The 22,171-nt window shown below is 35.2% G+C and overlaps 1 protein-coding gene across 2 annotated transcripts in view; it reads right to left on the bottom strand.

Moving 5' to 3' along the window:
* The window catches only part of ABCA13 (ATP binding cassette subfamily A member 13), a 173,001-nt gene that overhangs the window by 120,447 nt on the left and 30,383 nt on the right, over nt 1–22,171 (bottom strand). For both annotated transcript variants that reach the window (XR_008974827.1, XM_057428773.1), the window contains exons 17-25: nt 16,570–21,231; nt 15,200–15,306; nt 14,512–14,630; nt 13,021–13,193; nt 11,823–11,899; nt 11,179–11,300; nt 8,138–8,332; nt 6,550–6,714; nt 941–1,118 (exon numbers count right to left, since the gene is read on the bottom strand). Coding sequence is in view for 1 of the 2 variants with exons in the window: in XM_057428773.1 (XP_057284756.1) it covers nt 941–1,118; nt 6,550–6,714; nt 8,138–8,332; nt 11,179–11,300; nt 11,823–11,899; nt 13,021–13,193; nt 14,512–14,630; nt 15,200–15,306; nt 16,570–21,231 (5,798 nt within the window). In the remaining variant the exon portion in view is untranslated. The remainder of the gene's footprint in view (nt 1–940; nt 1,119–6,549; nt 6,715–8,137; nt 8,333–11,178; nt 11,301–11,822; nt 11,900–13,020; nt 13,194–14,511; nt 14,631–15,199; nt 15,307–16,569; nt 21,232–22,171) is intronic.

The raw sequence follows: 22,171 nt of genomic DNA, 5'->3' as shown, positions 1-22,171 counted from the left end.
AACTAACAGCTTTAAAGGTATTTCAAGGTCCTGAGGTAAAATGGCTTACAACACTCCAGTTGTGACAATATTAAAATAAATAAATAAATAAATAATCGAGAAACAAATAGCACTTCTAGCCTAAACAGCTTTGAAAGAGGCTAAGTCACAAACAATCTCCCTAATCAGCCATCCTGCTAAGTCCATTCTTCAAATAGAAAAGAAAAGCAGAGCTGCCTGATTACTGCTGTCCCCCACACATAAGTGAAGAAGGCTAGGGCAGAGCTCTGGCTCCCTCCCCAGGGTATCAGTCAAGCCAGAATCATTTTCTGGCTGTAGAAACTGATAGATGAGAGAGTCGTGATCCACAGTCACAGATCCTTCCCTAGTGATACTCTATCACTGTATTCTCTCACAGGGCCACTGAGGCACTAACAAGGTTGTTAACATTACTAAAATTAATCAGGGCGAGTCAAATGTATTGAGGAAAGGGAGCAAAGGTGAAATTATGAAAGAGCCAGGAGATTTTCTAGGTATTTGATAAAGAGAATAGGAGCATCAACTACTAAAAAACATTTTATCCAGAGGGCTTGCGTATTTTACTGCACAATAATACCACAGCTTTGTGCTCACAGAAGAAAGGCATGCAGCAGTAAATTCTCAATCTTGTATCTGAGAGACACATTTTTAATACCAAGTGCCCTAAAAAGTCTAATAAATATGTCTCTAAGACAGGAATATACTTATTTATTATTTGTAAAGATAGATAGAAAACAAACAGAATCATTTACGTCCCATCCATAATTATCTCATAGCCATAAAACTTCTATTGATTAACCCTTGTGCTCAGAATTACAGTGTCAGCTGAGATGTCAGCTGGTATATAAACATTTCCATTTAGGAAGGAAAAACTTCTCTAAACTCTGAATGCATACATACAATTTCTGATAGTTTTTCTTACTTGAGTCTTCAGGAATGCCATATTTTGCCATATCATCCTCCGAGAGTCTCTTGATTCTGGGCATGTCGATGAACAGGTTTGCACTGCTGAATAATGAAGATTCTTCTTTACACACTGCCTTGATTACAGACTCTAGGGACCCAACAGCTGAACTTCTGAACTGCCCACTTTGCAAGAACTAGAAAAAAACAAACAGAAATACAGATGAATTAAAGTTGCTTTTAGTAGCTTCAGGGAGAAGCCCTGGTGTTCTCTCAGTATTGGTATCCAAGGAGATTGACAAAATTAGATTGCTGTAACTGCCTACAAGAATGAGGGCCTGCTGTGCTTTTCTGTTTTTCTGATCACTTTTATCATGGGGGGGGGGGGAAGAGGAGAGGGTAATGCAGTTTTAATTGCCAGAATATTTGATGAAAGACAGTAGCATAATGTACTACATTAAACTTTGAAAAATACTGTGTATCAGGAAAAAAAAGAATGAAAATATCAAGACAACTGGTCTACAGTTTCCTTGACTATAATGTCACTTTTCACAAAGTCTACTCTTCTGGTAGATTAGACTTGTGTCAAAGACAGCAGAAACAACCCAAACCATATTGCATATAAATGTTTGCAGTGAAAAGAGTTGCTAAGAACAGAAAAAAAAAACAAGCACACATGCCCTAAAAACCTATTTTTCAACTATATCTTCTAACTTGTTAGATATGTTTCTAGTTTTTGCACATCTTGAGTCATACCAGCATTTATTATTGCCATTTGCTCATGACTAGCATGACTAGAGTATATCTAATGAGCACCATCATTCACCACATTAAAAACAAACAAAAAAAAAACAAACAAAAAAAAAAACAGCCTCCTTTGTGTAGCTTCATTTTTCAAATATCATCCTCAGTTGTAACTGGCATCTCATGGAAGGCTGTACAGACGCAGTTCTAAGAGAGGATACAATTGTAAGACAAGATGCTGCTAGAGTATTACTGAAGGTTGCATTGGACCACATGTTGCTCATTACTGTTGCAGATGCCTGTCAAAAAAAGCATAATTAGACTATCAGATATCATTTGAAGACTGCACAACTGGCAAATAGTAAAAAGACTGCTATATGTCAATCAAACAAATTTCGCACTGGAATAAATTATCATTTTATCAATGAATTTTTTTTATTTGTTTTGTTTGTTTTGTTTTGGTTTTTTTAACATAAGAGTCAATTTTCAAAATAGTGCAGCACTTTATATAAAGAATAAATCACAGTCAGTTTAGAGATTGTGCTGTTAGAAGCCGTTTATCCTGATCAATGCATTTACTGAAGTGCCAGGTGCTTCTTTAGTAATCATGGAGGAATATTAGAAAGTGCTATTTACAATTCAGTGTTGGCTCCAAAAATCTGAGGTTTTGCATACAGTTTCAACATACAGCATAGTAAATAAATAATATCCAGATTTTATAATACCATCATTTACAGCTCTTGAATGAATCTGTTGGCTGGACTTTACTGGGGGAATAAAGTTTATTTATGCACAATGCTGAATAAAAGTGGGTTTGAATCCTTATTAGTCACTATTTGCACTAGAAGAATAAATGAGGTTTATTTCAGTCAAAGAGTACAAACTTGCCAATTAATTCCAATTCCAATCAAAAATAACTTGAAATTTACATATTGAATATTTATGCAGTAAGCTGCCACCAACAGACTGAATCTACTTACTGTCTTTCAACTAAATATCCACTGACTCAGTAAGATGTTACCTAAAATTTGGCTTTGATAAAGTGGGAGAACTATCTTGGATGGATGTTCACAAAAACATTATCTTTGATCCAGCTGTTCTAGTTTAAACTAAACAAAGTAGGCTTGTAATCAAAGCTGATGACCCCTAAAAAGCAGCCTCCTACAAAAAAAACAATTTGTCAAGTCAGTTGCTCCAACAGATTAATGGCAGAGAAAGGCTGCTACTGAAGATTAAAAAAACTGTCTGGAACTGGATTCTCAAATGGAGAAAAACCCCTCATGGTATAGAGGCTTCTGATCTAATTGGACAGCTGTGTACTTAAAAAAAAAAGTATTATTAATAAAAACAAATTCATGTGGAGTAGAAATATCAACTATTCAAAAAAAGAAACCAAGCCAGGCTACAGCTCAAACATAAAACTAAAATAAATTCAGAATCATTACATTAAGAGAGACAGAGAAAGAAGGCAATTTTCCTGCAAAGTTACAAGGTGGTTAAAGATACTTCAAAATCTGGTGAAACCAAAGGGATAAAAGTAACAAATACAGAGAAATAGATATTCCTACTTCTGAGTAGAGCCATAAACAAAACAAGGTCTTTATTGTAGAATCTGGTTAAAAAATGGCAAAATTACTGATGTGGTTGAATTGTTTTTCAGGTCTATCAAATTTAGATGGCAATAATTAAATAAAGAGTAGAAAATCCAACTGTACTCAAGAAGGACATAATGCTCCAGGAAATAATGGATATCTTGTTGTGATGTTTCATAAGGCAAGATATGCAATAAATTTTAAAGTGGAGAGCAATTAAAGAAAGAAAGTATGTGAGAAGTAGAATTAAATGCATCATAGAATCATTCCAGACTAACACAGTATATTTATTTGGTAAGGCAAGTGTTTTTTCCTTAAAAAGACATATACTATCTCTAAACTAGTGTTCTTGTCCTTGAAAATATTAATCAGCATTAATCCAATATCTATGTGTTGGGTAAAAAATGGCATTAAGAAGATATTGCATGGATGCTCTTAAAAGGAAAGAAAATACTGGGTCATAGAGAAGCTGATAGTGTTATTCCTGTGAGACTGATCTTCGTGATCAATTATTGTGATAAGTTTTTTAGCCCTGAAAGAAGCAAATAACCGAAATTTGCCCATAATTTAATAGCAGAAGGCATTTCAGGAGAAGAGATGATCAGAACGCAATATGGCAAGAAACCAATTACCTAATTTAAAGTAAATCAAGTGTAAAAAGAGAGAGTGTAAAACATTATTTATCAACTAAAATTGTGAGATGCTGTTATAAAATGGAGCTTACCTGAGTATATTGCTGATCCTTGATCAAGTAAGAGACAAAAATATATGCAGATTACAAAAAAGGTGAATGCAAGATTAAGAAAGTCATTTTAGGTGGTATAGACATGAATGAGCGGAACTACCAGTCATCAGCCATAATTCCCCTCAAAGATGATTGTACACATTTCTTGTCCGCAGCATTCAAAATAATCTTAACACAGTGTATGAAGATGACACTAGGATGTTTGAGACAACTGAGAGCTTGTTACAAAAGGAAATAAAACTAAACCAAACAAAATAAACATAAAAATAAATCTATTTAATTTATCAGAACAGAAGGTCTGTGTCTGGCCTTAAACAAACACATGGGCAAGTCAAAGAAGTTATAAAAGCTATGGAACATTTTTTATACAAGAGTAAACATACTAGTCATGCATAAACTTAAGCCAGAATTTTATATATTTAAAACACCAAGAGGCTTTTCAGTAATGATACTTTCAACAGAAAACTTGTTCAAGTTAGTGGAGAGATTATGGAATGAGGCCACATTTCACAACTGACAGCATTCAGTAAATCAGCAAGTCCCCTCCAGCATGTCCATTCATGACTGACATATCAAAAATTAGCTATGGAAATATAAGCAAATAATTTCAAACAAGCAAACAAAAATCATGATTGAAACCAGCAGTGCTTTTCCTCAGGGAGTTATCCATTCACTCAGGGTTGTTAACAGTTGAATGTGGCTCTGTATTCCAGTTACCACTGACTAGTAGATACTGAGGTTTTTTTTACATAATCTTTTGTTGCACAACATGTAGCACACCAATTCAACTTCACATTTTACAGATATATTAAAGGTATTTTAGCTTTGTCTTTCAGATAAAAATCCACGTGCGTAATTGAAAATTATTACCTCTTTTATTATAGAGGTTTTGGTGGTTTTTTAATCAACTTCAAAATAACTTTTTCAGTTAAAAGTTAATGAGGAGACAATCTGTCTTACTCTATGCTGAAGATCCATATATTTTTACCTTAAAAAATCTCTACATACATTATTTGATAGTCTTCCTAGGTCACTGAACCACTTTGCTGCAAGATATCATGAAAATAAAAATCCAGAAGGGACTGATTTCTTTGGAAATAGAAAAAAAAAATTTAAGAAGGGAAGTGCATAAGCAATATTTTCACTTTAGTAGCACAGTTATTCGTAACACAAGTCTGGCCACTACAGAAAAAGAAGCAAAAAAGTAATTAATAATCAATGGTATTATTAGAAAGTAATAAAAACCTCCAGTTAAACCTGAAAAGGAAAGGATACTTTACAAGGATACTTATACGGGTAAAAGAAAAAGGAACAAAAATTCCAAGGTTAAATAGATGCTATAGCTATAGAATATGGATTGCCATGGAGCAAGCATTATAATCGTAACCAGAAGGCCCTCTACTGTTCGATTTGTGCCTTTGCAAACTCTTTTTGAACAGGACAACAGGACCTTTTGAGAGATTCTTCAATCAAATAAGCAACTTTGAGATTTCACTCCAAAAAGAATACTTCATTTGTTCATAAAAAAGTCTGACACGTCCAGAACTAGTTTCAGAAAAGCAGAAAAGATGTAAGCACTTGATGAAAACCTTTTATTGCTTCATCCAAAGAGCTACCCCAAAAGGGAGGCTCCAAATGGAAACTAATACATACAGAAGAACGTTTAACAACATGCCTCTATCACACAGATCAGAAGACCTTGAAAGAGATTTATATCACTATTATTTAAGGCAGTGTTTACTCTGTACTGTAGTCATAGAATCATAGAATAGATACCGAGGGATCTCTTACAGATTTGCAATTTTAGAACCAAATAAAATCCTAAACTTTCCACAAAGAATAGCAAATCCAGAAGGTAAGGTATGCTATCAGGTTCAGCAGGTCTTCTTAAGGAATTGAACTTACTTAACGTTAGATCGACCACTGTGCTAGCTGCATAGATGTTCACACAGCAACTGCAATTACAGGCAGCAACAAATGAAATATGCTCACTCCCACCTCATTCCACATTTAAGTGCCAAGTAGAACTACCACACACAAACATGAAGTGACACAAACAGAAACCCATGGCAGACACAACTGCACATGCTATCTTGAAATCTTAGGCACTAAAAAAGCAAAGCTATTTCTTATAAACAGAATAATAGTCTGTTTGTTAAAACAAAGAAACAAACAAAAAACTACAGCATTAGCACAAAAGGCATGGCTATCTCCAAATAACAGATAATACATGCTATTATTATTAATCAGTAACCTAACAGCCTATTAATTTAGGCTATGATCTCCTAAGCCAAAAAAAAAAAAAAAAAATAAATAAAATAAATAAATAAAAATTAAGAGATGACAGAAAAAACACCTCAATAATCTATAGTCTCTAAATTACCAGAGTGCTTGAAAGAGACCAAATGAATCTTCATAGAGTCTATGGACTTCTCTCTCCCTGACTTTCTAGGACACAATTTCTACTAGTCTTCCTACTAAGCACACATCCCTAACAAAGTACCTGATAATAGGAACTAGGTTTGTATATCAAAACCATACACATACCTGTTGCAATGAAGAGATGTCAAGCACACCAGTAGTCTGAATTCTTTGGAGGAACACTGGAAGGTTTTCCATGACATAATGGGCTTTATTGAGAAGTGAGCTGATACTAGAAACCACATCCAGTAGCATGTTTAGCACATTGCCTACCTCAGATGGTATCTTAAACTTGGAAAAGAAGGGAAAAAAAATTACAACAATAATTTGCCTTTAGAAACACTCAAAATTATTCAGTCTTTTATAAAATTGATTTTAAAATGTACCTGCAAACCATGTTCAACAAAACTCCTTTTAGTATAACTCCCCAGTTACTCTCAAATTCAGCTAAAGACAAATTCTTTGGTAATCTTAGAACTGGCCTATGACAAATCAGGAATTAAAATCCAGATAACACATTTATACCTACTGAGCTGAAAAGAGCTATCCTACCCAAGATGCTAATGTTTTTTATTCTTTGCTAGGAATTCATTGTGCTTCAGTAAGACTTCAGTAGAAAAGACCATAAGAATAAGCACTGTATTTTTTCTCACTCTCCACCTCCTACCTGCCCTTTCTCCCCCTGCTTCTTATTCCTCCTCTAGCCTGGCAGATAATTCAGAAAGCAGAAATCTTTCCTTTTTCCTCTGGTATCTTAACATATTCTGGGAAACTCTCTTGTTTTTAAAAGTGTGTGGTCAACCTGTTTACCTGCACACGCAGCATCCAGAATATGGATGAACAACATATTCGTCCTCCCAATGTTATAACTGGTTTTCAACTATTTGTACTTACAACATTTTATGTTCTGTCAATCTGTTACCCTAAAAGAACTGAAATAAATGTCTGCTAATTGTCAGAAATCTCATATGATAATTTTGCTCTTACAAGCAAAAATATTATCTCACTGAAAACCCACACTAGATCCCAGTTTATCTGCAGTTGTACAAATAATACCATTTTGCTACAGACTTCTGCATCCCCTTCATTATAGCTTTGGCACTCTGTTGTTCTTGTCAAAGTCTTTTGACTTGGGTCATGTAAAATATAGGAGGCTTGTGCTTATGGAGAGATTTATCTTGAGAGTTGGAAAACTCCTTCCTGAAGGAGCTACCTGAATTTCCAACATGATTTCTACAGCAAATAAAGTGCATTTCAGAGTGCTACGATTTTTTTCCCCAAAACCAATTTTGTAATTCTTATAATGCAAATGCCTATGCTTGTTTTAGTTCCAAGGATGTCACATCAGTCTTCCACACTTTCACATTAAGAAGTGATTAATTGCAGGAATTGCAAACTCTGCTAAAGATTAATAAAACTGTCTTCTATCTCTTGTGTTTTCTCTAAAGCTTTCATAATTAATTCCTTAGTGATAATTTTCCTGAGGAAGCAAGAAATGGAATACAGTAGCATCTACCAATCCCATTCTTCAACTGTTGCATTTATTTTGTGGAGTTAAATGAAGACAGAAAAAAATGGCGTACATTCAGTGTTTGCTTCACAGAGAAAGAAGATCTGAAGAGATAATAGAACCATTTAATTTATCTAGCTGCATGTTTTAAACTACCTTCAAAGGAAAATTATAGGAACTGCATGCTGGTTTTCCCAATCTTACCTTGTAAAAAATATGACGTACGTTCAAATTCTGTATAATCAGTACAAACATGGTATACAAGTCCAGTGCTGGTAAAGAACATAATTCTTCTACTACCAGGGAAGTTTTACTGTTTTCAGGTAGCTTTAGCAGCAGGCTAAGTACTTCTTCATCACATCTTCCGGTTAAAGCTACCACAAAGGCACTGTAAGAAACCTATCATAATATATGTGTATTAAAAATGTTTCTCCCTGAAATGCATCGCCTTCTTCTATAGCCAATAATTTGTGTCACAGTAACATGACAATTTACAGTCATCCACAGACCTGAATTAACTATACAGCTCTATATGAGACTGGTACGTTCTTACGTTGTATTCTATATACATATAAAGAAATTAAGCATATTTCTCATAAAGATTTGCTTTCATTTGTGAACAGGTTAATCATTTATTCTATGAGCATTCATACCATAAGCAGGCACATGTACAATGCTGAACATATCCATTCTAGCACATACATATACAGGTTTGTTGCAGAAACACTTATGGATCAAAATCTAGATGTACAAGTCGCTAAAATAAAAAATATATGGACTTTCTTTCTTTCAAAGACTTGGGGATTCCTATATGGTACAATGCTCACTCTGAGCTAGCTCACACTTCTTAGTTCAACACTCATTTGAAGTGTTATTATTTACTAGTGGATAAAGGGACAAATGCCTAAGCAGACCTAGGGTGAGACCACAATAAAACCTCCTAGGATAATGCTAGTTTGTTTCTTCCTATGAAAATGTCCATCAAAAGACAAATGCTTGAAGTCCAGATATCTCAGGGGTTCTTAGCTACCCTTTCTCCTGAAATGCCTGAAAGGCAAATGGCAGCAAGTCCAGAAAAAATAGAAGTTCAGAAGAGCCAAACTACTGTTCTCAGGGCTTCACCATACTCCTTAGGAAAGGATCTATCTATACAGCCTCCAGTGAATGCATTTGTAACTAGTGACAGTACCCAGTGAGGAAGAGGATTCCCCAGAAAATTAAATTAGGAGCCAAAGTTGGTCAAGATATCCAATTTAACTTTTTAATTCCTATGAACATGTTAATTTCCATCTTATTAATTTGGCATTTAGATTTAGTTCTCAGGCCTTTCTGATTCCAAAGGCTTTCCTATATATTTAAATATTCACTCTTTTGGGAATGTGCAAGAAGCACAGTATGAATATAAACACAATTCTGTTACCAGCATAAAAGGATACTGATTTGGACTACTTTTTGTGGAAGAAATTTGACTCTATGATAAAATTTGATATTTATTCCCTCTTGCCTCCCATGAATATCATAATTTCAGTACAGTTTTAGCCCATTCAATATGTTATCCACTAAATTAAGTTCCTCTGAACCTCCCTGACAGATTTGCAAATACCAGAGCTAATCCAAACTCCTATGTTCAGTAAATGAATGCTTATAGTCTAAAGTTTAAAAACATTTAATCACATGGCAATGGGCATGGCAAAAGCATGATATTGTGGTAGAAATTAAGGATAAGTGAAATAAGCACAAACAACCCACAGACGTACCATTCCAGAGGCAAGCACAGTAGTAACATGGAATCACAGAAATATAGGGCTGCAGTGGGCCTGCAGCTATCATTGGGGTTATCAGACAGTCACTATATATATAATAATAGGTATGCCTAAACTCCAGCTTTAAAGAGTACCTGTGCATCTGACATAATCAGTGAGAGGCATAAGCTTTAATTTTCCAATTGGACTGAGGGAGGGTTTAAGCACTTAAGTAAACAAAAAATACACATCTGAATAGATATACAAATTTGAGATGTGTATATCTATCTCAACTCTACATAGGACTTCGGCAAAAAAATAAGGATAGAAAGTCACTTGAAAATAAAGTCAATCACCCTTATAATTCCAGCAAATCAAAGGTGTACCAAATCCCATTTAACTGAATCATTTCAAGATGACTTCTCTCATTACAATTTACTAGTGTCAAAACAACAAGCTAACAATAAAGGCAGTCACACTGCCAGAGATGCAAAAGAACAAATCATCTAGAAGTAGTTATGATGGTCTGAACTGCCTTTGTAATAGCCATACTTTTCATGAGCTTCTTACAACTGTTTCTGCAACATAAACAGGGGAAGTTTACATTGGATGTAAGGAAGTTCTTTACTGTAAAGGTGGTGAGGCACTGGAACGGGTTGCCCAGGGAAATTGTGAATGCTCCATCCCTGGCGGTGTTCAAGGCCAGGTTGGACAGAGCCTTGGGTGACATGGCTTAGTGTGAGGTGTCCCTGCCCATGGCATGGGGGTTGGAATTAGATGATTTTAAGGTTCTTTCCAACCCTGTTCCATGATTCTATGATTCTAAGTGGAGCATCAGTGACACCCAGTGGCTGCTTGATTGTCCTGATTAGTTTATACAAAATGTGCCCCAACTTTTCAGTCACACAAATATTAACAAGATAGCGAACATGTAAGCTATCATTTTTCATGATTTTTACTAATTACTTGGACCACAGGGAACAGAAGCAGTGATTACACACCCAGTCCTTTACTCAGAAAACTTACACAATCCACCCTTTAGACAATACACAAGGGAGATCAGATAAAGCGGAGTTAAGGCAAGATACTGGTAAGATAATGCGAGAACACCAATAAGCACACAAAGGAATTAAAAAAAAATATCAAATCAGACAGCTCCATACTGCAAAGATCAGAAGTGGGAAGATGCAAAATGTTTTCTCCAGGAACCTTCACTTTTTCTACAGTACCAGGATAGCAAAGCTCAAATTCCATGTCAGCACACAGGGTAGAACACTGCTGAAAGTAATGAAGCAGTGATATTTAGAGGAAAAGATGTGCTGCTATGAATTGATCTCTTAATGCATCACATTATTATTTTGAAGGCATAAATCTCACAAAATGTCCTGCATAGAGGTGAAAAATTGTAAGATTCCACACAAACAAAATGGTTTGGTTTTGGTTGGTGCATCAGGCTATATATAGGTTGACCTGTTAACATAGTATCTTTTTCTGATGTTTTACCTTTGAATGAGAGATACTGGCTGCCAAGATGGCACCTATAGTTTCCTCAGAAATATTCACAGAAGAGCCAATGTCCAGCCTCAGCTGAGTAAGATTCTGCACACAATCTTTGACTTTCATACCTGAAGAGAAGAAAAATAGTGCCAACAGTACCAATCTGCTTAATTAAATTGCCCACAGACTGTACCCTTTTCATTAGATTTATTTTAAGAGGTGATAAAGGACACAAAAACTTCATATCGTGTAATTCACTTTCATTTCAAAAGTAAAGGTCACTCTCCTGGAAGACTGAAGGGCTTGTGTATCCATTTGCATTATCCTGTAGGAGCATGGGCTACCTCACATCCCTATATTATGAGAACATCTGAAATTAATGAAGTAGTCTTTAGTCCTTTAAGATTTTCTTCTTCCACTAAGTCCCCTCTTCTTTCTAATGAATCTGTGCATCTTATTGGACAAGGTCTGACAGAGTAACCTATGCAAGCACATGTATGGGCACACAAGTACCATGAAAATACATTACATTAAGTCAGTAGTCTCCAGACGTTGCATCCCTTGAAAGTCTGAGGAACAATGAAAAACTTATTGTCCTACAAAATTGCACAGCAGTGACTTGTAAAAAAGAGAAGAAAACTTGAACCCACCATTCAAAAGATTAAAATTGCTGAGAAACTCTGCTGCAGGATTTTCTGACAAATGTAGCTCCAAATTTTCAGCCACCCTGAAATGATAGCCTTAGTTTCACAGTTTATCAGAAATGATTGCCATTACTATGTATAATGATGTGAATAATGAAACAGTCACTAAATGAGGCAAAAGGGTCACATTAGGCTCTACGTGCACACACTGTGCATGCAACCATACAGACCTTCTCAGGCTGTATTTATATGGTGTAGGGATCACCATATTTCATGCCTAAGTGAGACTGTGAATGTAGATATCTCCCTGCAATGGCTAAGCCTCTAGCAAGCCGTAGCTTATGGAAAAGCACAGGTCTAGCAATGTCTCACTTCCATGTTTCTTACTAAACACACATTTTTGAAACTTAGAGATACAAAGCACTGCAGTTCAGGACAAATAAAGTCTATCTAAGGGTAATTTAAGTAATGGTTTACACACATCAGGAATTATTTACCATTCAAAACTGGACATGAGTCTATAGTCCATAAAAGCACAGTCTAAAAGTTCAAATTCTTTTGTATTTTTACTAGAATTCAGAGACCATTCAAAGCAATCATGAAAATAATCCATCAGTCAAACCAGTATAGCAACAATTATAACAAAGATCACCTCTAACTGACAGCAAGTTTGAAATAAGCTACAGTAGCAGTTTTATTCATATACTTAAAAGCTACTATTTTTCCTCCAGGGTTGAGCAAATATCTGAAATTATCTGGAGTTCAATCCTGTCAGTTTAAAAATACCATCCTGTGTTTCTGACTGAACTGATTTGAATATTTAACATTTTGCAAGAGACATCCAGCTGCTGAGAGGACAAGACCATAGAAAAACAGCTTTAAGTAAAAAATTAAGATATCAAAATTTTGATTCAACTGAGGGCATGGAAGATTGAAAATTTTCTTATTTGTGATCCAAAGCATTCTACTTGTGGAGCAGCAAACAAAAAGTATAAGGGCTTTTAGAAATATCCAGAATTTTGCTAAATTACTTAAATAATTTGTGCAATGCATTCATTCGATTTTCAGTTAAATGAACAAAGCTTAAGGAGACTTTGATAAACAACATTTCTCCTGTAACTACATAATTTAGGACACAGATGCATGCACAACGTAACATCTCTAACAAGAACTGTTTAGGTTGTGAAAATATAAAAGGTTTTACATTTGCAGTTGTCTCTGTACATTCCCCAAAGTTAGTTGACATTCACAGTTGCCATTGCTGGTATTCTGCATGGTTCTCAGGAAGCTCTCCAAAATATTGGAAAGTTTTTGGTTCATATATGCCATAATCTCACAATCCCCCTTGTTAAAAGCAGGCCACATTCTTTCAATATCCTGCAAAACACAGTGATCATAGGGTTAGCAAATCCCTGAGATGCTGTTATTGCTTGAAGTAGCAGGTCTTGGTGACTAGATGATGCGTATTTTCAAATGAGAATATGAGCAAGGTTATACTATTTTAATCATTGTATTTGTAATTGAAAGTGGGCAATGGATTTTCAAGAATGAAAGAATATTCAAAGATTTGAGTTTTGGAAGCAACCAAAAATATTTGTGAACATGACTTAACCTATCAAGGAGATTCATGCATTAACATAAATGCCATCATTTGAATTCAAAATTTAATTTCAAAATTAAATAATCTTTGCTTTTTGTTTTGTTTGGTTTAGGCTGACCATTTTATCTTTTTAAAAAAAAAAAAAAGAGAGGAAAAAAAAGTCTAGACAAACATCAGTTGCCATTCAGCAGACCAAAATATCTGGATATCCATATCCAAAGTCTTTCTTGCATTATGTTTTGTGTAATATTCACCTTTACTTTTTCTCTTGCACATTTACATTTCTGATTTTGCAATATTTTTTTAATGGTTGCTGATGTAGGTCATAGAACTGTGGTGACTTCAGAAATGCATTTGTTCAGCAGAAGTTTACTTTGAGATATGAGTGATGTCTCTGACACATGTTTACCTCAAAACATTGCTGTTCACATTGGCAAAATGTCCAGGTAGACAAAATAGAAGAGCTATTTCCTAAAGAGGAGGCAAATTCTATAATGAAAGCATGATTTTAGTATTTTGTCTCTGTGTGCACGCATATATGTTCTATCCACAGGCGTGCTTCCAACTGTGGATGAGTCTCAAAATGCCAAAAGTTACTCTCTCCTGCTGGTAATTTCACACGCTGTTGAAAAACAGACTGACCCCAACTGGTGACCACAATTGCTATTTTAGCTGGAATAACTCTGATCAAGAAGTTTATTTGTATCTAGCTTGATTTCACACTGTTCTTGTGAAGATTTCAAAGTATAAATGTCATCTGATTTATGAAATTAGCAGGATCACAACATTTAAAGGAACAGGCTGCTGCTTGGTATTTAATGGCAATTTCATTATTTGAGTTATAGGAATTCCAGTAATTCTAGTTATATTTACAGCTTTCAAAGCTCACCAATATTTACTTATAGGAATTCCTTCTGGGTGTCACTATCAAAGGCATCAGAGCTGTACACACACAAACCTCATCTTTGTACAGCTACTGTCAACTCATCATTCAAAGAGCGGGGGGGGGGGGGGGGGGGGGGGAAGGAATTGATCAGTTTCCAAATTTTAATGCATGTTGTAAAGTACACTTGTTGGTGTAGAATCTACTCAGACCTGATAATGATCTTGAACCAGAGTGATTCCTTCCATGACAGAGAGGAGTAAGTGACCCATTAATCCATCTTTACATTTTGTAACAACGCAGAAAAGGTTGTTAATGACAGCTGGTTCTTCTGTAAGAGAAAATGTCCAGGCTTACTAGTCTACAAAAAATAATAAATTACTGTGATCATATGAAAAGTTAACCAAATAATAAGGGACAAAAATAACTTAAAAGCAAAGAAAGTCATGTGTTAAGGCACTGAGACATATTTCTGGACAGATTTCTCATTTTAGGGGACAAGAAGGGCTAGTTTGATTCAATTTTCATTAGTCTTCTCCATTACACTTTCCTGGTCAGTAATAAGAACAGCAATACTTGCTACAGAACCAAAGAAGAAAACTTCATTTTTGTTTTGTGAGCAAGAAGCATAACTCTGAGAAGCTGCTTATATTAACCACATCTAACCTCCTTCTCAGGCAGACTGTCCTAATCCTATTTCCCTGTGGAAACAACAGGATGTTATTAGCCCTCCAGTGAGTAGCAAACTTTGTTGGTTTAATTTCCAGGCATGAGCATGCTTGCCTTCATTGCCATCATTCAAATTAACTTATTTTTACAAAAGCTTGCTCAGACTAAAGCCTTACCATTACTCTACTAACACATACAGTAACCCGTACTGTCACTGCTGTGGTAACCAACCTGAAAAGATTTTAAGAACATTCAAAATGGTAAACTGCAATTTCTGCAAGAGTAGGACACTAGGAGGGCTTAAATGTTCCTGAAGAATCTCGCAGATTTTAGATGCTCTGTAAAAAGATTAATAAGAAAACATTATTTTCATTACAAAGGTACCACAGAAAATTTTTAACAAGTGATTATGATAGGTTGCAATCTTCAATGGACCATATGAGGATTTCAGTATTAACAGTTTTTACATTTGTCTGAACTATTTCAAAATCAAAATATACTTTCTTTTAAAACAAACAGTTTTTCATCATGGTAGCAAGTCATCAGACCTTAGAAGTGTTAGAAAGTACTTTTACAAAATAAGCAAAATCATAACAGCTTTAGAAATACTGAAATCCCACAGCACATACTGACTTGTTGGCAAATACCCAAAGTCTCTGATAATCAGCATTTGAGGGAAAGAAACCACTTTTCTAGTATTTGCTTTCAACTTTTTAACATATTTGGCTAATACCTGGCCCTGCTGACTATTGTTTCTGCATATTTGCATAAAATTTAATCATAAAGGTCTAAATAACACACCAGAGTCATGCATCAGCTTCAGTATGCCATTTCTCAGCTGGTCCATGGCAGTAGGATCAGTAGGTCCACCAGCAAGACACCCTAAAGCTGTTTGGAGCAACCGCCTTGTGGATTCATTCAGTGAGTATTACCCCAGTCTAGCAGTAGTTTAAGAAGTTGTTAGTAAACAGTTTCCTGAAGCAGAGTTTCCTCTCATGATGGTTGTGTTTGATGTGAGCAATCTGGTAAAAAAGATCTTTGGCTCAAGATTCCTTCAGAAACTGTATTTGCTAAAATGAAAAACTTAACCTTATATGCATAGCCTTAAAAGGGTCATCATGTTTGCATAAGTCATCAACATTATTTAATTTGAATATACTTCAAATACAGTATATCTACGTCTGGATATAGAAAGAAAGAAAAAAAAACACAAAGAATTAATCCCAAGCATTTCTTAATATTTACCTCCATAGCCAATATGACTGTTGGCCGCTAATAACTGTTGGTTCAATGTTCATGCCTGCAAGGATTTTAAAACACTAATATCTTCAAACATTTTTTTCTGTAGTAATTCCAAAGAAACCACCTTGAGTATCAATACAGATGACTTATCACATCTGTAACCTGGCCCACAAAATATAACATCATATCACATATGCCTGGTCTGAATAATATAAGTTCAAATACAGTAGTGTTTTACTCAAAGGCACAAATCTGAAATTAGACAGTAATTAACTTAAAAATTTTGATTGAGCTGTTTACAAACAAGGACCCCTTCTGTCATTGTCAGCACACTGTCAGAGTACATAGAAAACACTCACCTAATTTCTGTTATTATATCCTTATGCAAATCTTTTAGCAGGAAGGTTATTTTGTTCCTGTCATGCCCTGTGGTAGACTGAAATATCATCTGCAAGATCTCTTGCATAAACTCCAGAGTTCTGTTTTGGGACTGAAGAGAGACTTCTCTATTCTTTGTGTTACCAAAAAATGAATCAGTGAAATCAGCTGCCTGAAGCTCAATATTGTTTGGATGGAGTAATTCTTCTGTAACAGCAAGATCAGCAATTATATGAAGGAGACTCTTGAGCAAAACTGAATTAGCAGTATGATTCAAGTTTTCTCTGCTAAGATGACCATCAACAAACAACATACTAGTGTAATCTTTCTTAGGCTTATTTTGGAATATCTCCAGAAAGTCAATAACATCTTTCACAACCAGCAATAGGTCATTCGCTGAATTTTCATTAGTCATGAGGAGAATTAGAGAATGTATTATTTTAAAATAATTTTTACTGTTACATTCGCATACAAAGCTGTTCATGATCTTTTGTATGTCTTCAAAATTTCTTAACATAGGAGTTACAGATGATGCATTAAACTGGTGTATTAAAACATCAAGATCCATTGAAGAGGACTGTCCAGTGACTAACCTTAATAACTGAAACTCTTGGTTTATCACTGCAAGTAAGTGTCTAACATTCAAATTCACCAATAAATCTTCTACACTTGTAACTACAGGCAACCAGAAGTTCTCAAAGTTATCAGACATATTACTGTTTCCATTTAAAGCTGATAATACCATAAGCGTTGAGTATGTCTGGTTCCCAACAGAAGACAGCATCATGAAAGGCTGAATTAAAGAAAGAAAAGAAAGGACAGCTTCTGTATCCAGAAGCCCAGAAACTTCACTGGTCATATTCTTAACATTAGTAAGAACAGTCTTTATAAGTGATGTTCTTGTGTGTCTGTTCCAACTTAGACCACCATAAAGATCATCTAGCTGTTCAATAACACTTTTGGCCACCTCCATTTCTGCCACTGCTATACTGCCCAGTGTTTCTATAATTTGTAAAGCCACTTGTCTCTTTGTTGTAGAAGAACAGTTGACTGAATACGTATTGTTCACCTGCAGTGGCACAGCGTAGAGGGACAGCTCATTCCAAAAATCTAGAAGCTCTTTAAGAACTGACCCATTTACATGATGCAGCTCAGAAAACTTCAAAAGAATAGAGTTCCATTCTTTGATCTGATAAAAAAAGCAAGTCAGATTCCGAGTGATGTCCATCTGAAAGTCTTCCATAGTGCATGAGGAACTGTCTTCCAGAGTGATGAGTTTCAGCTCCTTAATTACTTCAATGACTGCACTGTAATTAAGGGTATAATTGGTATACACTAAGTCACAAGGTGTAAAAGTGGGAGGTGTTGCTGTTGTGAGACTCCAGCAGAATGCTGCAGAAAAACAAACTGAGGCTTCTGCAGGTTCATCAGACGTAGCTTTCAGTGTCTCCAGTAACATCAGAAGACTTTCTACTTGATTAGAGAACTCCTCTTCAGAAAACATTGGCATTTTTTCTTCCTGAGTCAGTATGAAAGCATAGATTTCAGTTAGAGCTTCCGTGATGTTTCCATGAGCTAATCTTTCTGTAAGACTGATGACATCAAGGAGGAAATGGAAAATCTCTTCTACATCATAGAGCTCATCTTGTTCAAAGAGTGCTGTTATTTGCCATAAGCCAGTCAGGTTCCAATTACATGAATTGTTCTCAAATGCATCCCACCAGTCTGTCAACATTCTTAACTCAGAGTTCTCAATATACAAAGGTTTGATATTTTTAAAGAAGTTATCCAGGCTCCTCTGGACTTGTTTGAATTGTCTTATCAAGAACTCAACATCCATGCTCTTCATGTTCTGCACCAAGACTACCATGCGCTTTAGAAACTCTTTATCATCTCTTAATGGAAAGCCAGTAAAACTAGAAGACTTGAATATTTTAAGCGCTTTATTTAACAGTTCAATATTTAGAGCTGCTGTTTCTATCAGTTCCTGGAGAAATGTTTTGTATTCACCCTCTAAGTCAAGTTTACTAATCATATATTGAAAGAACTCCATCAACAAAGTGGTATTTTTCTGATGCAAGAAAGGTTCAACCTCAATATCTAAATGAGAGGAGCTGTTTTCTTGAACTTCAAAAGTTTTATTTTTCAGAAGAGTTTGTATTTCTGCCAAAAGTTCTACTGATGAAAGCTGATCGTAGTGAAAAGAATTAGGGAACGTCCTCAAAGTCCTGTTAAATCCATGAATTGACTGAATAAAATGGGTCTTATTTGATGCATACCATGAGTGCCCCACTAAATCATTGACAGCCATCTGCCCTCCAGAGTTACTTAAAAGCATAAAAATAAATTCAAGCACACTAATGTAATCTTTTACATAAAATTCAGGATGAATATTTTTTAAAGCTTTTGCTACAATACCGAAATAAACGTTTAGACAAATCACATCAGAACCAGTTACAGAACATTCAGGGAATATCAAATTAAAAACCAAATTAACAATGTCCATCACATGCATTAGCTTAGTACCTGTCTCAATGCTTTCTAGAGATTTCAGCAAAAATAAAATATGTTTTGCACTTTCAAGGTGGGAAGGTGACTTGTAAGTTTCACTGAGATTACGGAATCCATGTATCCATCTGTTACAATCCTCTGCTTCATCCACTGTACTATAAAAGTTTAGTAAGGAATTGAGATGAGATGAAAAATTTGTTTGCAAATGGCTTGTGTCTTTCAGAGTATTGTCCAAAAATAGCTTGGTAATATTCTGGAAAACACTGATGCAGACCATATATTTTCCTTGAAGTACACTCTTAAAGAAAGCAGATGCGTCTTTCATCTCAGTGAGAATAATTCCAAGTTCCTTTTGGGAAAGCTTGAGAAGAGTAGAAAGGGAATTTCCAATGGAAAATACACCAGCACCCCTATCTTCTACCTCAGATTCTCCTGATCTCTCTGAGATTAAAGTATCAAGCCAAGAATTCAAAATCTCTCCATTAACAACCTTTAGTAGAGATTTCTGCAATTCGGTTATCATGAGTCCCATCATTTCTAAACCAGTTTCTAAACTGTTACCTTTAAGTAAGCTTGTGACATCAACTTCATCATTAAATACATTTTGAAGATTGGCAAGGAAAGCTTCAAAATCTTTCCAGTCATTTAAATCACCACCTCCTTCAAATATTATATTTAATTGATTCATTGCTGCTCTTGTCGTTTCAACAATAACCATAGCTGTACTATTGCACAGTTTATCATGAGTTGCATTTAAAAGACTTTCAGAGAGATTTGCCAAATCATCTCTTAGACAGACAAAAAAGGTTGAATTCAAATTTAAGATTTTGGATGCTTCTTCAAAAATCTCTGTCCAGGTTTGAAGCCATGTGAAAGTGCAGTGCAAAGCATAAGGCACACTTCCCTTATCTCCCAAGTTTGTTATATTAGACAGAACACTGTCCAGTGAAAGCAGAAGTAAGCTGTAAACCTCTGCTGAATAATCATCAGAAGTAATGTCTGAGAGATAAAAATCAATGCACTCATTATGTGACAGGCATTCTGGGGAGATATCAAGAAACTGTTCCAAATAACAAAAGGCATCTCTTTGGAGCTCTTCATCTATAAACAAAGTTTTAAGGCTGCTCAGAGTGCTATAGACAACATGCATATCTTTTTTTCCTTTCTGTGCAAGAGACTGGGCCTGAAATTCCGTGTAGTTGTAAATGTTTAGTAACTTTTCACAGAGAGATTTACTACTGAAGTTCCAGAGAACATCAAAAGTTTCAGACAGCAAATCAAAAACTTTATCCCTATCTTGGAAATCATGCCATTCTTGAAAAGATGATATAACTTTCAAACTCTCATAAAGAACTGTTAACAGAGTGTTATTGTTTTCAACATTTAAGATGAGATCTTCATTCTGATACAAAGAGAAAAGTATTGGAACAAGTGAGACCACACTATTGCTGTTTAGTTTTTGGATGTTTTTGAAGAAACCATGCACAATTTCTCCCAATTCTTGTACTTGGTATCTAAAAGTTGCATTTGAGAGTAATAAAGAGGAGGCATTACTAACCCTATGAATTCTGCTGAAAGAAACATTGACATGATCATCAGCCAACAATCCAACCTCATAGAGATTCCTTAGGAAGTTTTCACTTAAGTGTTTTTGATGGTTCAAAGCAGCAATATTTAACTGTGGCCAACTAGTCAGGATATTTTGGAGCAATAGTATACTTCTATTATGGATTTTATTTTCTGTAATGGAAATTCTAGATAAGGCCTCTAATACCTCCTCCTGTTCCACTTGCCTCAAATGAGAGAGCCTAGAGAATACAACTTTCACTATACGCCAGAAAACTTCTATCCTCTCTTTCGTCCAGAATCGCTGAAGAGGCTGGAAATTTTCTTGCAGCTCATTAAGGAGTTCAGAAACTGCAGTTTCCTTCCCCTCACCAAAAGTTTTCATCCATGTAATTGTATTATTCAAGACATTTTCAATTAGAGACTGGTTTGAAGAAGCTGAGAAATCAAGCATTATAATATGTTCTATGACTTCTACCAGATGAAAAAGATGATCTATATCCTTTTCACCAGAAATAGTTAAGTTTTCTTCTCTCTTCAAGAACTCTTTGAAGGATGTCAAAATCCTGAAAAATTAAGCACAAGATTTTTCTTATTACTTATGTAGCAGGCAGACAATAATTGGTTAATTAGATACTATATAATTTTAGAATATAGTTTTATTCAATTTAAAGAAGTTCAAATATCATTTAATTATCAGTCATAAAACAATTACCACAAAACCTAAAACAGCACAAATGACAATTACTTTGTTTTACAAAAATGTGAAAGAACTCACTGAAAAGTCACAGCACATTCAAATCAAAACCTCAGTGTAGGCAGCTAGGTTAAAGAAGCATGCACTGATCAGTAATTATAATCCACCTTGTAAGCCATGAGAGTCAAACACCTTTAATTTAAGCATGTCACATTTTCAGCTGCTGAAAAGAGCAAAGCTTTTATGCTTCACAGACTAATTATTTTAAAGAAAGGAACTATCAATAAAATCAGACTCTCTAATTTTCCATTAATTCAGAATGAGGTTTTGGGGTTGTTTTGGTTTTTTGGTTTTTTTTTGCTTTATCATAGATACTGAAAGCCAAAACATTCCAGTTCACTGATTGATAGCTGAACAGTGTCATTTTAATACTGGGGGGAGGGGAAATGAGACAGGACACACCAAACAAACAACAACAACAACAACAACAAAAAACCACACATAAAATCACTGTAAAAAATTCAAATGGTGTTTCCATTGTGTCAATACTGTCTATCAAAAAAAAAATTTTTACTAGTTCTGTCAGACTGGTGACGACTGAGGTGTAAGGAGAAGGAGCATTCCAATGCAAGATCTCAAGATGAAAATACCTTCTGAAATATGTTTTCGTTTAATTGCTAAAATGCAGAACACCACACATGACTAAAAAGCTTTGTGAGGGAATTTCTGTGTCACTTACTGGTATGGCTTCTACAAGAGAGAAACCAAGATGTCAGCCATTAAAAAAAAAGTATTCCCCAAACAGAACC

The sequence above is a fragment of the Pezoporus wallicus genome, unplaced genomic scaffold, assembly GCF_028554395.1.
Source record: "Pezoporus wallicus isolate ANWC-B61680 ecotype Strahan unplaced genomic scaffold, APGP_CSIRO_Pwel_v1 contig_6658, whole genome shotgun sequence".
Lineage (NCBI taxonomy): Eukaryota > Metazoa > Chordata > Aves > Psittaciformes > Psittacidae > Pezoporus > Pezoporus wallicus.
This window is presented reverse-complemented; position numbering and strand designations above follow the sequence as displayed.